This window comes from Narcine bancroftii, chromosome 6, assembly GCF_036971445.1.
Source record: "Narcine bancroftii isolate sNarBan1 chromosome 6, sNarBan1.hap1, whole genome shotgun sequence".
NCBI classification, from domain to species: domain Eukaryota; kingdom Metazoa; phylum Chordata; class Chondrichthyes; order Torpediniformes; family Narcinidae; genus Narcine; species Narcine bancroftii.
Window position 1 is genome coordinate 81797111 of NC_091474.1, and position 13650 is coordinate 81810760.

Sequence of the window (13650 nt, forward strand, 5' to 3'; positions counted from 1 at the left end):
ACCATGATATGACCATTGACATATCATTGTTGTATAGCATGCGAATCCAAGGACACTCTGTGACTCTCTTTTGCTTTCTGACTGTAAGAGGCGCTTCGCCTTAACGGCAGACGAAAACAAATTCTGTGTAATACTGCATTGCTTTTATTATATGACAATACATTTTGAAAAGACCATCATGCAATCATTAAACTCACTGCCACGCTGCTGTTATGCACCAGTTCACACACTCTCAGCTCCATGGTCGCCAGAGAGCATGCGCGACCCGGACGCGAGCCGAGTCAAGCCCAAAGGGGCTCGGTAGTTTCCGCCAGCCCATGGCGAACGGGCTCGGGTTTTTCCGGCCTCGCGTGTGACTCCACCGAGCGCACCGACAGGGACCGTTCAGCCCACACCCCGGAATGGAAGGAAATCGAGACGAGGCGGAGCGCTGTACGGAAATCGGCCTGAACGCACTCAAGCACGGCAACAGGGAGGAGGCGCTGAAATTTCTGCGGAAGGCTCAGAAGTTGTATCCGACGGACAAAGTTAAAGGTGAGTGTGAGGAGGAACTGCGGCCTTCCCAGCGCACTGTGATCAGTACGCATGCGCCCGCACCGAAGTGCATGAGGGGAACTGTAGTGTAGATCTGAATAGCGAGCGGCTGCTCAACGACGGTGTTGAACTTCAACCCCCAAGGTGCACCTCGGCAGCCCTGACAACGAGCTCTCCTTTCCAGATCGGGTCTCGAATGGAATTACGGGGTAAAGGGCTTGGTGATCAACCTAGGCCGTGGATGAAGAGTTTAAAATGAAGCCCCAGCTGAAGCTTAAGTTTGACAAGTGCCATTTCGTCAATAGTTTTTCTTTTCGAAGTAAAATGGATCTGTCAGTTTCCAGATACACAGCCATTCCCCAATAATTTAGGCAGTTAAGCCTGTAGAGTGTGTGTGGTTTAGGCTTGAACTTTGATATTGTTGCCCTTCCTTATTGCTGTCACTATCATCAGTTGCTTGGGACTGCTATTCTCATTACTGGTTCTGAGATGCTTCTTATCTGGGCTGTACAATAAGCAAAAACAGGATCAAAATGCTGAATGCAATGAAGGCGGTGTTGTGCATTTCCCCTATAATGTAGCTAATTCTAGTGTCAACGAGGGATACACCACAGAAATAGGCCCTTCAGCCTTTGCCAGCCATCAAACGTACACTAATCCCATTGTAACATTTTATTCACTCCTATATTCTCATCCACACCCCCAGATTCTCCCACTTACAATTTACAAAAGCAAAGAATTGGGGTGCAGGGGTGTTCTCTCGTTGGCAATTGGTGGTGAACGGGGCTCCTCGGGTTGGTGTAGGGCCTCCCAACAGTTCACAGCAAACATAAACTGAAAGGGGACCGAGTGTAGTGCATCGAAGTTTGCTGATGGCACTAAATTGAGTGGAAAAGCAAATTGTGCAGAGAACATGGAGAGTCTGCAGAGAGATATAGATAGGTTAAGTGCGTGGGCGAGGGTCTGGCAGTTGGAGTATAATGTTGGCAAGCGTGAGGTTATCCACTTTGTAAGGAAGAATGGGAGATCAGAATATTTAAATGGAAAGTGATAAATCACAAAAGGTTGGTTTGCAGGTGCAGTACGCTATCAAGAAAGCCAATGGAATGTTGGCCCCAATGTTAGAGGGAGGTTATGCTCCATCTGTACAGAGTACTGGTGAGATAGCATCTGGAATACTGCGTGCAGTTCTGGTGTCCTGACTTGAGGAAGGATGTACTGGCTTTGGAGGCAGTCCAGAGGATGTTCACAAGGTTGATTCCAAAGATGAAGGTGTTGGCCAATGAGGAAAGATTGAGTCATTTGGGACTATACTCATTGGAATTCGTAGGGGAGACCAGAACTAGGGGAAATTGCCTCAAGATTCAGGGTAGTAAATTTAGGGCAGGAAGGACAAGGAACTGGTTTTCCCAGAGGGTGGTGAATCTATGGAATTTGCTGCCCATTGAAGCAGTGGAAGCAACCTCAGTAAATATATTTAAGACAAGGTTGGATAGATTTCTTCATAGTAAGGGAATTAAGTGATGTGGGGAAAAGGCAGGTAGGTGGAGATGAGCCACGTTCTCATTGAATAGCAGAACAGGCTCAACGGGCCGGATGGCATCCTCTGTTCCTATTTCTTATGTACAAAACCAATTAACCAACCTTGAGAAAACTCATGTGATCACAGGAGTAACATGCAAACTCCTCTCAGACAGCAGCCAAGGTGGGATTGTACCTGCATTACTGGACCCATCAAGTAGCAGGTCTGTGAGCTGCACCAGGTTGTTGCCCTGTTCTGTTTCATAATTCACACCACAATACAAAAATTACTAACTCTTGTAATTGTGGACATGAGCTAGCCAAGACAGTGTGTGTTCCCTTGTTTCGGAATGTAACTTGGGCATCCTCGTGCAGAAAACCTTCAAGGTTGACCTCCAGGCTGAGTCGGTGGTGAAGAAGGCAAATGCAATGTTGGCATTCATTGCTAGAGGAATAGCTTATAAGAGCAGGGATGTGATGTTGAAACTCTATAAAGCCCTGATGTGACTTGGCATTGGATAGGGTTCAGCGAAGATTTACGAGAATGATACCAAGAATGGAAGGGTTAGCATCTGAGGAATGTTTGTCAGCTCTTGGACTGTACTTGTTTGTGTACAGAAGGATGAGGGGGGACTGGACAGGGATGCTGAAAGGCCTGGACAGAGTAGATGAGACAAGGTAGAGGATTCTGGAACAAGAGGGCACAATTTCAGGTGTCAACTTAAATGAGAGAATCGGGAAAAATTTCTTTAGTTGGTGGGCTGTGAGTCTGTGGAACTTGTTGCCATAGGCAGCTATGGAAGCGAGGTTGTTGGATATATTTAAGGTAGAGATTGACAGGTATTTGATTAGTCAGGGCATCAAGGGTGACGGGGAGAAAACCGGGGAGTGGGGCTGAGTGGGAGGATGGATCAGCTCATGATTAGAATGGCGTTATAGACTTGACAGGGCTCCTTCCTCCTGTTCTTTGTGATCATGCTTCAGAAGTCCGAACCAGACAGTTCTTGGTTCTTGGCTTGGTTAATCAGTTTCACCATTCATCTGTAGCATAAGTGATGTATTACTGGACAGTGCTAACTTCTGCTGCTTTTCCTCTTCATGAAAAACCAAGACCAATATTAAGGTGAAGGTTGATGCCATTTTTCTCCCAAGTTGATATGGTTTATTTGTAGTATGAATTAGAAAATGTGGTTTGAAACTCCACTGCAAAAATTAAGAATATTTTCTAAGTATAAGTGTCAGAAATGTTCACTTATTTAAAATGAACAATGATTTAAAATGTATACTCTTGGAAATGGTCTTTCTTACATACCAGTGTGGGTGCAGCAAGTAAGCATTTGCACATTGTACCTTTGCGTATGGTGATAAACTTTCAACCACGTCATTGTTGTCATCAAGAAGTAATTTATAGTTGAACCAAGATGTACGTTCAGGGAATACTGGCTCATGCAAATGATCAATAGAGTTGTCAAAGATTTTGATATGTGCAGTATTCCAGTAGTCTTAGTTGCAGAGCAAACCCAGCACTGAAATCCCCTATCTAAATTTCTGTTCTGAGATTCTTTTCTTCTTCCAAATGTGATTCTACATTTTATCTCACTCTCAGGAACCTCATTGGAATGTTTTGCTATAAATTGAAATTGTTACTAAATTGTAAAATACTCTCAGAATCAGAATTTATTGTCATGAACATGTCACAAAATTTTTTTGTCTTGCGGCAGCGTCTCAGTGCAAACATTTTCATAAAACCATCTTACAAAATAAATAAAAATAGTGCAACAAAAGGAGTTTGTATGTTGTAAGGAGTTTGTACGTTCTCCCTGTGTCTGTGTGGGTTTCCCCTCGGTGCTCTGGTTTCCTCCCACTCTTCAAAACATACCGGGGTTGTAGGTGTAATTGGGCAGCATGGGCTTGTGGACTAGAAGGGCCTGTTACTGTGCTCAATGTTTAAACCTAAATCTAAAATGTTGTGGAAACTGTCTTGTGACCATTGCTGTATAATTTTAATCATCTTTGCAGATTTGGTGGAATCTTTGACACAGAATGGCTATCCATCTGGTAACTATAAGCCATCGGAGGCCACAGATTCACCGGAATGTCACCAAAGGAAGGGAAGCAAGTTCACTGGCTCCAGCTCTGGAGAAGCAGGAAAAGAAATGGGTAAAAACTATACAGTCGACCAGCTAGAGGCTGTGAAAAGGTACAGGAAGAAAAACACACATCCAAGGAAAAGGGAAAGCTGACTTAGTTGGCTATGTTTTGGCAAGCAACACTGAGTGTTTCGAGTGGTGGGGCGGGGGATGACCTGGAGAGTCCCATGAGAAGGCATGGACAAAAGAAGAACGTCTTATGAGTAAAATGATGTTGCCTCTGCACTGTTTGAACCAAACATTTTTTCTTTAGCAATATGGTCTGCAGTTTTGTTTTATTATAGTATTAACTGTTGTACTTGAGTATGGATTATTTTGCATGGATAACACTATAGCTTGGCACACGTGACACAATACAATTCCATTCGATTGAAGGTGATGTGTTGTTTCTCATTTGCTTTGTCCCTCATTGAAACTGTGCAGGAGACTACAGACACAAAGGTATAGGATGGAGAATTAAAGTGACAGGCAACAGGAAACTTGGGTCTCACCTGTAAACTGAACATGGTTCACAAGAATCTCTTCTTATCCCTGCCTCCCACTTTTGATGAAGGGTCTCTGACCTGAAGCGTTATCTGTATTTGCCTTTCCACAGATACTGCTTAACATGTTGGGAATTTACAGTACTTTTTGTTTTTATTTCAGTTTTTTTTAGCAGCTGCAGATTCTTTTTTAAAATAAAATTGTCTTTAAACTGCGTGTGGTGGAAGAGGCTATTTTGTCCTGTGAAGTGTACAGATAGAAAATCATAGTACAGTTAATCAGAATCAATATAAAAGAGGTTTTATGTTTGACAAATTTGTGTTCTTTTAAAGAATAAGGTTGAGAAAGATGGAATGTATTTGTATTTCCAGAAACATTTGGTAGGATGCATTATAAATATTTACTGCACATGGTGAGAGCTCATGGATTTGGGAATAATGACACATATAAAAGATTGAGTAAAGAGCAGAAAACAGGAAGATGGAATAAATGTTTTTTTTAATCAGGTAAACATGGAGTGTCAGTGGGATCAATTAGGGCTTCAACTGTTTGTAGTCTGTATTAATGATGTACAGGAAGGGAGAGAGTACATTGCAGTAAAATTTACAAATAATACGAGTGGGGAAAGAAAATTGTGAAGAGAATGTAAAGTGTTCAAAAACGTGGGTTCAGTCTGTCGCCAAAAGTTGGGCAGAGTCGAATAAAATGTGGAATAATCTTAAGATGATAACCTTGGTGGAAAGAATAGAAAAGTAGAATATGGTTTAGATGAAGAGAGACAAATTATGGCAGCCAGAGGAATCTGGGTATCCCTGTACATAAACACAGAATATTCACGTGCAGGGCAAACCTTCTCATTCGAATACTTTATTGGAACGAGGAATAAAGTCTTACCACAAATGTATAGGCTTTGATGGTGCGCATGGAGTATTTTGTACAGTTTTGACATTCTTAATTTAGGAGGGATATACTTGCATTGGAAATATTTCAGCTAAGAATCACAAGATTGATTCCTGGGCTGAAGGGCTTATCTTAGGAAAAATGGTAAAACAGGTGACACCCATACACATTGAAGTTTAGAAGAATGAGAGATGATGTTGACTGATATTTCTACCTGCGGGTGCTATCTGACCTGCTGAGTTTCTCCAGCAGTTCTTTGTCTGCCTGAAATTCAGTAACTACAACTTTTGTTTTCCTCCTCTATTTTATAAAACTGTTCTGATATGCTTTATTTAATTATCTTCTCAACTTGTTTGACTACTTAGTGCCTTGAACAAGCAATCAAGGTCTTCAACCCCTTATAAAATTGTATAACTTGATTAGATGCCTCTCCTCCAATATTCCATCATATCACATTGGACATAGAAATGTTTGTACAGGTACTCATCGACTTGCGACCTATGTGACTTGCACGTACAGCCGAAAACTTTTTAAAAAAATTAAAATAAAAAATATAAAATTTACACAGATTATGTTGTATTTGAAAACTATAACAGGGATTCAAGGCATGTTAGAGCCAAAATGTGTGCGCTTACATTGATAGTAGGTGTCCTGGGATCCGTAGGTTGGCTGTGGCCTTCTTGATTCCTGTACCCATGTGGAATGATTGACAAATTCAGGAAGCTTTAAGTTGCTATTGTCAAATCTACAATCAAAAAAAGATTTAATTAAAAAGTTTGCTTTAAGACTTTGGTACTCTACATGCACGGGCAAAATTCCGACTTGCATCCATTTTGAGATACAACCGATCCTTCGGTCCCAATTACAGTTGTACGTCAGGGACTACCTGTATATTGGAAACTCACAGGTTGCTGTGCTTTCTGTTCAATTTACAGAATAAAAAAATGTAAAGATTACTACGAAATCCTGGGACTAAACAAGGATGCCACAGAGGATGACTTGAAGAAAGCCTACAGAAAGCTGGCTCTAAAGTTTCATCCTGATAAGAACCGAGCACCAGGAGCCACAGAGGCATTCAAAGGTAAGTGCCAAGGCATGTGGAATTTCACTGGAAACAGAATCCCTTTGTGAATTCCTTATGAAAGCAGAAGCTATAGATCCACTGAATTGAAAGGAAGTCGGCAACTTACATTATACTTTGTTGGGTCTTGCAAACATTTCACACAGTGAAAACTTGGTCTGTATTAAACAGTACTGTGGAAGCAATGTGCTATTGTGCAAAATTTGTCTAACACAAACATATAAAAACTGGAGCAGGATTAGGGCAACTGGTTCACTCAGTCTTCCTAAGCAATCAGTAATTTTATGGCTGGTCTCATCTTGGCTCTAAATTGCATTACTTCTTTATCATTATATCCATTAACTCCATCTTGTGGAATTCAATAACTCCACCTCCACAGTTCTATGGGGAAGATAATTCCAAGGAGAAATTCTTCCTCATCTTTTTTCTGTAACTGTGCCCCTAATTCTAGATACGCAGTGACGGTAATCATCTTTGAAGCATTCACAGTGTGAAACTGCATTATAATTTTGTAGGCTTCAATCATCTTTCATTTTTATAAAAATGAGCACAGATGAATCCTTTTTTACTTGCTTGCTTGCTAGAGGGAAGACTACTGATCAATGCACTGGGGGGGGGGACACCTCATTGCTGCTCTCCTGAGAGTGCTATAGAACTTTCTTTTTATTCGCTAGAACAATCAGGAGGCCTTTTGTTTAATGTCTAATCCAAAGGCAATCCCTCTGACATTGCATCATTTCTATAGTACTTCATAGTATTTGTGCTAAAATCCTGGAGTGTGATCAGAAAGGAGTGTAAAATCAGAAAGAAGTGTAAAGTCTGCAACAGATCGGGACTTTCATGTGAAAAAAGGTGAAAACTCTTTCAGGCACAGATAATTTGAAAATATCTATTAACCAGGTTTTACACACCAATTGGGGTGGCATGGATAGTGTAGTAGTTAGCATAACGCTGTTACAGCACCAGCTATCTGGACTTGGGTTCGAATCCAGCGCTGTCTGTAAGGAGTTTGTATGTTCTCCTTGTGTCTACATGGGTTTCCTCTCACCATTCAAAACGTCCCAGGGGTTGTAGGCCAATTGAGCGTAATTGGGCAGTATGGGCTCATGGGTCAAAATGGCCTCTTACCATGCTGTATGTCTACATTTTTTTTAAAAATTCCACTGACTGCCTGAGTGGAAAACTTGCATTGATGTGAGTGGATGCTACCTGTCATGGATACTGTTACTTGTCTCAGTATAAGAAACAAAATACCTGACAAAATGGAGCATGATTACTCCAGTATTACTGAAGAAGGATGGATATTTTGGTTTCCGAGGTTACTTGTCATCCCTGAACCAAATTATTTGTGGTTATTAGGAACACACAAATTGATGGACGTAAAACAAGATTGACTTGTTGCTATTGCAGTTGCATATTATAACATATACTGTAATAATGGAGGTGTTGGTGAACCATAACAATCATTGTCTGTTGATCAGTATAAAAGAACCAGGTTATAAATTCATATTAAACCCTACATTAAATTTATACATATAGTATGGTAACAATCCATTTTGGCCCATCTAATTTACACCCAATTGACCTACAACCCCTGGTATGTTTAGAAAGGTGGGAGAAAACCGGAGCCCCCAGGGAAAACCCACGCAGACATGAGGAGAACATACATACTCCTTACAGGCAGTGAGGGATTGAAACCCTGGTCCCGATCGCTGGTGCTGTAAAGGCATTGTGCTAACCGCTACACCAACTGTGCCGCCCAAGCCCCAATGTTGGAGAGCTATGGGACCTATTGATCCATAGTTGCCTCTTGCGATCAAATGTATTACATGAAATACATTATCATAGCTCAGATTACTTATCAAAAGCCAATTTTTGTTCATCAGAGGAAATATCTTAAAAGTTATGAATTATGACCAGATCTTAATTATGTAATTTAAGCACTACTGCATGACCTCATTAAAACTTGAGTTGAGACAAATTAATCGGCTTCTCCTGAGACATTTAATAATTTCAGGAACAAAATGTTAAGGCAGGCAATTACAAGAAATCTTTCCCCTGAGCTTTTAGGATATGCTCAGAAGTATCACGGACTTAAAGAATATTCTATTTACATTGTTCTTGCTGATCTAGGGGATGTTGCTTTTGTTGTTGCCCATAGGTTTTTTTAAATCATTTAGCAAGTATTCCATGAAAATAATAATTTGACCCATTAGTTACCATTTTTTTTTTAAACAACTGATGGCAGTCTGAGAAGAACTCCCAGTTGTGAAGTCTCCTTGTATATTTCTTGTGGATGTGCTAACTGACATTGAAGCAGTTCTCTGGAGCAGTAATGCTAGTATTTTGGGAATTACACTGACTTCTTGTATCCAGAACTCTGGATACAAAAGCAAGCTGTTAATCTTTCCAGTCCTTTTCCTTAATTAAGGAACTGTGAGGTGCTATGATGTGGGATTTCAGGTTCTTTCTCATCCATTCCCATTTCATCGGTAATGTAACACAGAAGAGGCACCTGGGCAGATTGGTTCTGTATTTCTTCCACTGGTCAAACCATGAAGCAGATGAGTTTGACCTTGAAAGAACACAAGACTATTTTGAAATTCAGTATGATTTGTGGTTAAACATGACATCAATTCTACTTTCCTCTCGACTAACTGGGTACCTAGAAGCAATTAATAAACTGAACAACCAGCATGAACTGTTCTCTGGATTGGAAATGTAATTTTTTTTTTAAATGATAAAAATTACAACACAAAAATAATACAATTTTTATATATTTTCTTCCCTCCCTCCCCAAAAAAGAAAAGAAAAAGCCTGTCTAGTAAACCTATATTTTTTAGTTAATAATTTCAGTTTACATAACAATCAAACCATAACTAATTAGGGCAGGTTGAATGGGGGCTTGGTAGACACTGCAAGTAAAATCGTAGCAATAAAATCCATGAAGGGTTGGAAATGTAATTTAAAAGCCTACTTGTGTCATAGACCATAAGTCAGATTCATATTGCATAAATAAAGGCTATTCATCCATCTAGTCTATTCTGGGCACCCATTTGTGCTACCCCATTTTCTTTTCCTCACCTTTCATGAAGTACCCCAATTCCTGTCACTTGCCCTACAAATAGGGATAATGTACAGTGACCAATTAGATGACTGAACTGGAGCATCCGGATGAAGCGCATGAATTATCTGGGTGAACATAGAGTCTTCACATGGCTCCAGAGGTTAAGATTGAACCATGAAATGCGGCTCCACCAGGTGTACTGCCCCAAATATGTACAGTAAAATCCCTGGAATCCGGCACCTATGGGGATTGCGGATGCCGGATATGCAAATTTTTATGTTAACTGAGAGGACACTCTTAACTAATGCACTTGCATTAAGAATGAATTGTTTAAAAGACAAAAGAGAGAGGAAAATGCAATTTAAAATAAACAGTATTGTCATCCTTAATGATGTAAAATTCACTTTAATCAGATAATTCCCATAACTTACAAAATTTAAATTCGAACCCAGGTCACTGGGACCATAACAGTGTTGCACTAACCGTGCCACCATCTTAATTAACCCCCCTCACCCCCAAGTTTACAGATAAAGCCTTACTAATATACTTAATACTAATAAAAAACTCTTACCAGGTGGATATAGGGAGACACTTTAGGAGAGTCACCTCAGCAGCGAGCGGCATTGGCTGGGTCTTCATCCTTTTATTTTATTCAAATACAACTTTATTGAAATTTTATTCAAACAGCTGCAGCGGGCAGGGCATGACTGAGCTCCGCTGGCTGAATGTTTGCTTCCATCTTCAGCAAGGGGTTGGTGAACATTTACTTTTACAATTTTAAACTTTTATTAAAATTCTGATTATTTATTTATTTCCACCTTTATTTTGTTGGTTGCTTGAATTCTGGATATTTTACAGTACAGTTTTATAAGGTCTTGGGTATTTGAATATTTAAAGGTTTGAATATTGACATTTAATGGGATGTTTTGATTTCCCTTCAGCTATATGTTGATACTAAGCACCACAGAGACATGATTCACCCTGAGCTATTTCTCGCATTTGTCTGACCCCATGCTTTCTCCTCCAGCCATTGGGAACGCATATGCGGTGCTCAGTAATCCAGAGAAGAGGAAGCAGTATGACATGTACGGTGATGAGCGACAGGCTGCAAGCCGGCACAGTCACGGTGCCTCAGACTACCACAGAGGGTTTGAAGCAGACATCTCACCCGAGGACCTCTTCAACATGTTCTTTGGTGGCGGATTCCCTTCTGGTATGTTATTTTTGTGGATGAGGAAATGTTTCCAATTACTTCAGTTTATCGACAGTTGACTTATGACTTGTTAACTATTTGATTGGAAGAATGTAAAATAATTAGCAGTGTGGTAGTGATTGGCTAGTGGAAGCCGGAGAAGTCTGTGATCAATGTCAATGGAGAGTGTCCAGACAAAACACAAGTTGTTGCTCGGAGAAAGTAGATTTTATAATTAAACAAAGTTAGTTTTAAAATTTGATTGGAAGGGTAAAGGGGAACTGCATTCCTTTCTTGTTACCAGCTTGGAGATTGATAATTATCCTCATTTGGTAGGATGGTGTAAGACTGACCAACAAATCCTGAGAAAACTTAAAGGAATATGTACTTATATGGAGCAGTCCGTTTGAATATTCCAGAAAACGATTAGAAAATATAAATAAGATGATATTGTAAACCATGAGGAAGTCTCCTTGGTAGTAAGCTAGCTGCTTGTGGCAGTGTTTCTTCTGTAACAGAGTTCTCATGCTTTGCAAAGTGATTAAAAGTTTGTTTTTGCAGCTGTATTTGTGTGTGCTTTCAAGCAAACTCAGGTCCATTTTAACAGCCCTACCAATGTGCGGAGAACCCCAGCCGGGCAGTGCACAAGACGATGGAAATGGGGGGGGGGCAGGGAATTGAAATGGGTTGTCACTGATATAGTGCATTTTTGAACAGTTCCAGCTTTGTTTCTAGAGAACACAGGCATTTGGCCTCAGCCTGTCTTCGGCCCTGATTGGCATTGTGACTTTGGGAGGTTCTGGCGACATGTGTTGGGAAACAAAAATATTGCTGTTTGGTTATCAAAAGAATGTCCATGGACAGGTTTATATGAATATAAGTAGTTGGATAGGTGCATCATGCTCATACTATTTCTGAAGTAAGATTCCTGGCTGGCAAAAACAGAAGGATGTTTAATTACTCAGCACTGCTGTTCTCTCCCTGAAGGAGCATCAAATTTTGTGCAAAATTAGTATGCTTGACTTGATGCTCTTCTACTTTATTACAAAGATAGAAAGTACCTGCATATATATATATATGATCCCTTATTAAGTTTCTGCAAAGTACTCAAACCAGTTCACACAATTAAACCTTTGATATCAAGTTGTGTAAGACAATCTATTCTACTGTTGTCTTTCAGTATGTCCTTGGTGGTAGTTAGTGAGTGAAATCCTGCACATTTTGGAAAATTAGTGGAAAAGGCAATGATCAAAAAAATAGGGTTAATGTTTAACAGTTCATGAATCAGGATTGAACTACCTTGAATTTGGAGTTTTAGCTAATCTTTTAAGTATTCTGAGGTAAAATAGCAACTTATTTTCTGTCGTGTGGCTATAAGAAGCAAATGGAGATTTAACAATGATATTACTGAAAATCTAACCATAACCCAATCAAATAACTGTCCAATCTCCAGGAGAACAGGAGTGGAAGTTGCAATGTTGCAAAATCTAGCCTTGTGTTTGATGTAAATATACCTTAAGCACTTTCTTACTTTCATTTTTATTAAAAATATAAGGAAGTATCCACACTAAATTTCACTGTACACCTCGGTAGGTTAAATGCCCTCTTCATATTGTAATTTATTCTTTTCCATCCACCTCTCCTAATCCCCAACCCCAGGTAATGTTCATGTATATAGTAATGGGCGAATGCGATACACGTACCACAGACCTGAGCGACGGGAACAGCATGGTGATGTGAGTATATAGAAATGTAGAATGATGCAGCCACTCCTCTTGTGTCTGTGCTAATTCATAAAAGAGCTGTTCACCCAATACCATCCTGTTTAAATATATATTTAAATTGCATTTTCATCCTATTTCCTCAAAAAAGCTATGGTGGATTTTGACTGCATCACTGTTTTTAATCCGATAGTCCATGTGCGAACAATTCTCTACAGAAATAAAATCATACCCTTCACTCTTCATTCATTTAATCTTATTCCCATACCAACTTCCTGTCCCATTTCTGTCTGGTATGCTGAAGATCATAATTTTGGATTGCTCTGTTATTCACAGAGTTTATTTATTGTGTGTTCCATTTCTTTGGAATTTGATTAAACTCCAGATAGAGTGTAGAGTGTGTCTCCCTTTTGTCTTACACAACCTCTCAGGGGAGATTGGTTGCTACGTTAAGACTCTGAAATCCCACATTGTGCAACAAATTTTGTGACCCATATAATAATTACAGCACAGAAACAGGCCAGTTCGACCCTTCTAGTCCATGCCAAACACCTTCTCCCACCTGATACCATTGACCTGCACCCATTCCATAACCTTCCTTACCCCTCTCATCCATATACCTATTCAACTTTTCCTTAAATATTAAAATTGAGCCCGCATTTACCACTTTGGCCTGAAGCTCATGCCACATTCCCACCACCCTCTGAGTGAAGAAATTCCTCCTAATATTTCCCCTATACTTTTTCCCCTTCAATCTTAATCCATGTCCTCTTGTTTGAATCTCTCACACTCTCAATGGAAAACGCCTGTCCATATTTACTCTATTTTCCCCCATCATAATTTTAGATACCTCTTTCAAATCACCCCTCAATCTTCTACACTTCAGGGAATAAAGTCCTAGCTTGTTTAACCTTTCCCTTTAACTCAAACCCTGAAACCCAGGCAACATTCTTGTAAATCCTCTCTGAACTCTCTCTGTTTTGTTGATATCATTCTCATAA

General features: G+C 40.0%; 1 protein-coding gene across 2 annotated transcripts in view; it reads left to right on the plus strand.

The window, feature by feature from the left end:
- Positions 1–294: 294 nt before the first annotated feature.
- The window catches only part of dnajb12a (DnaJ heat shock protein family (Hsp40) member B12a), a 352456-nt gene continuing 339100 nt past the window's right edge, over positions 295–13650 (plus strand). For both annotated transcript variants that reach the window (XM_069885545.1, XM_069885544.1), the window contains exons 1-5: positions 295–534; positions 4075–4255; positions 6524–6669; positions 10764–10949; positions 12588–12664. In XM_069885545.1, the coding sequence (XP_069741646.1) occupies positions 402–534; positions 4075–4255; positions 6524–6669; positions 10764–10949; positions 12588–12664 (723 nt within the window). In that variant the 5' untranslated portion in view covers positions 295–401. The remainder of the gene's footprint in view (positions 535–4074; positions 4256–6523; positions 6670–10763; positions 10950–12587; positions 12665–13650) is intronic.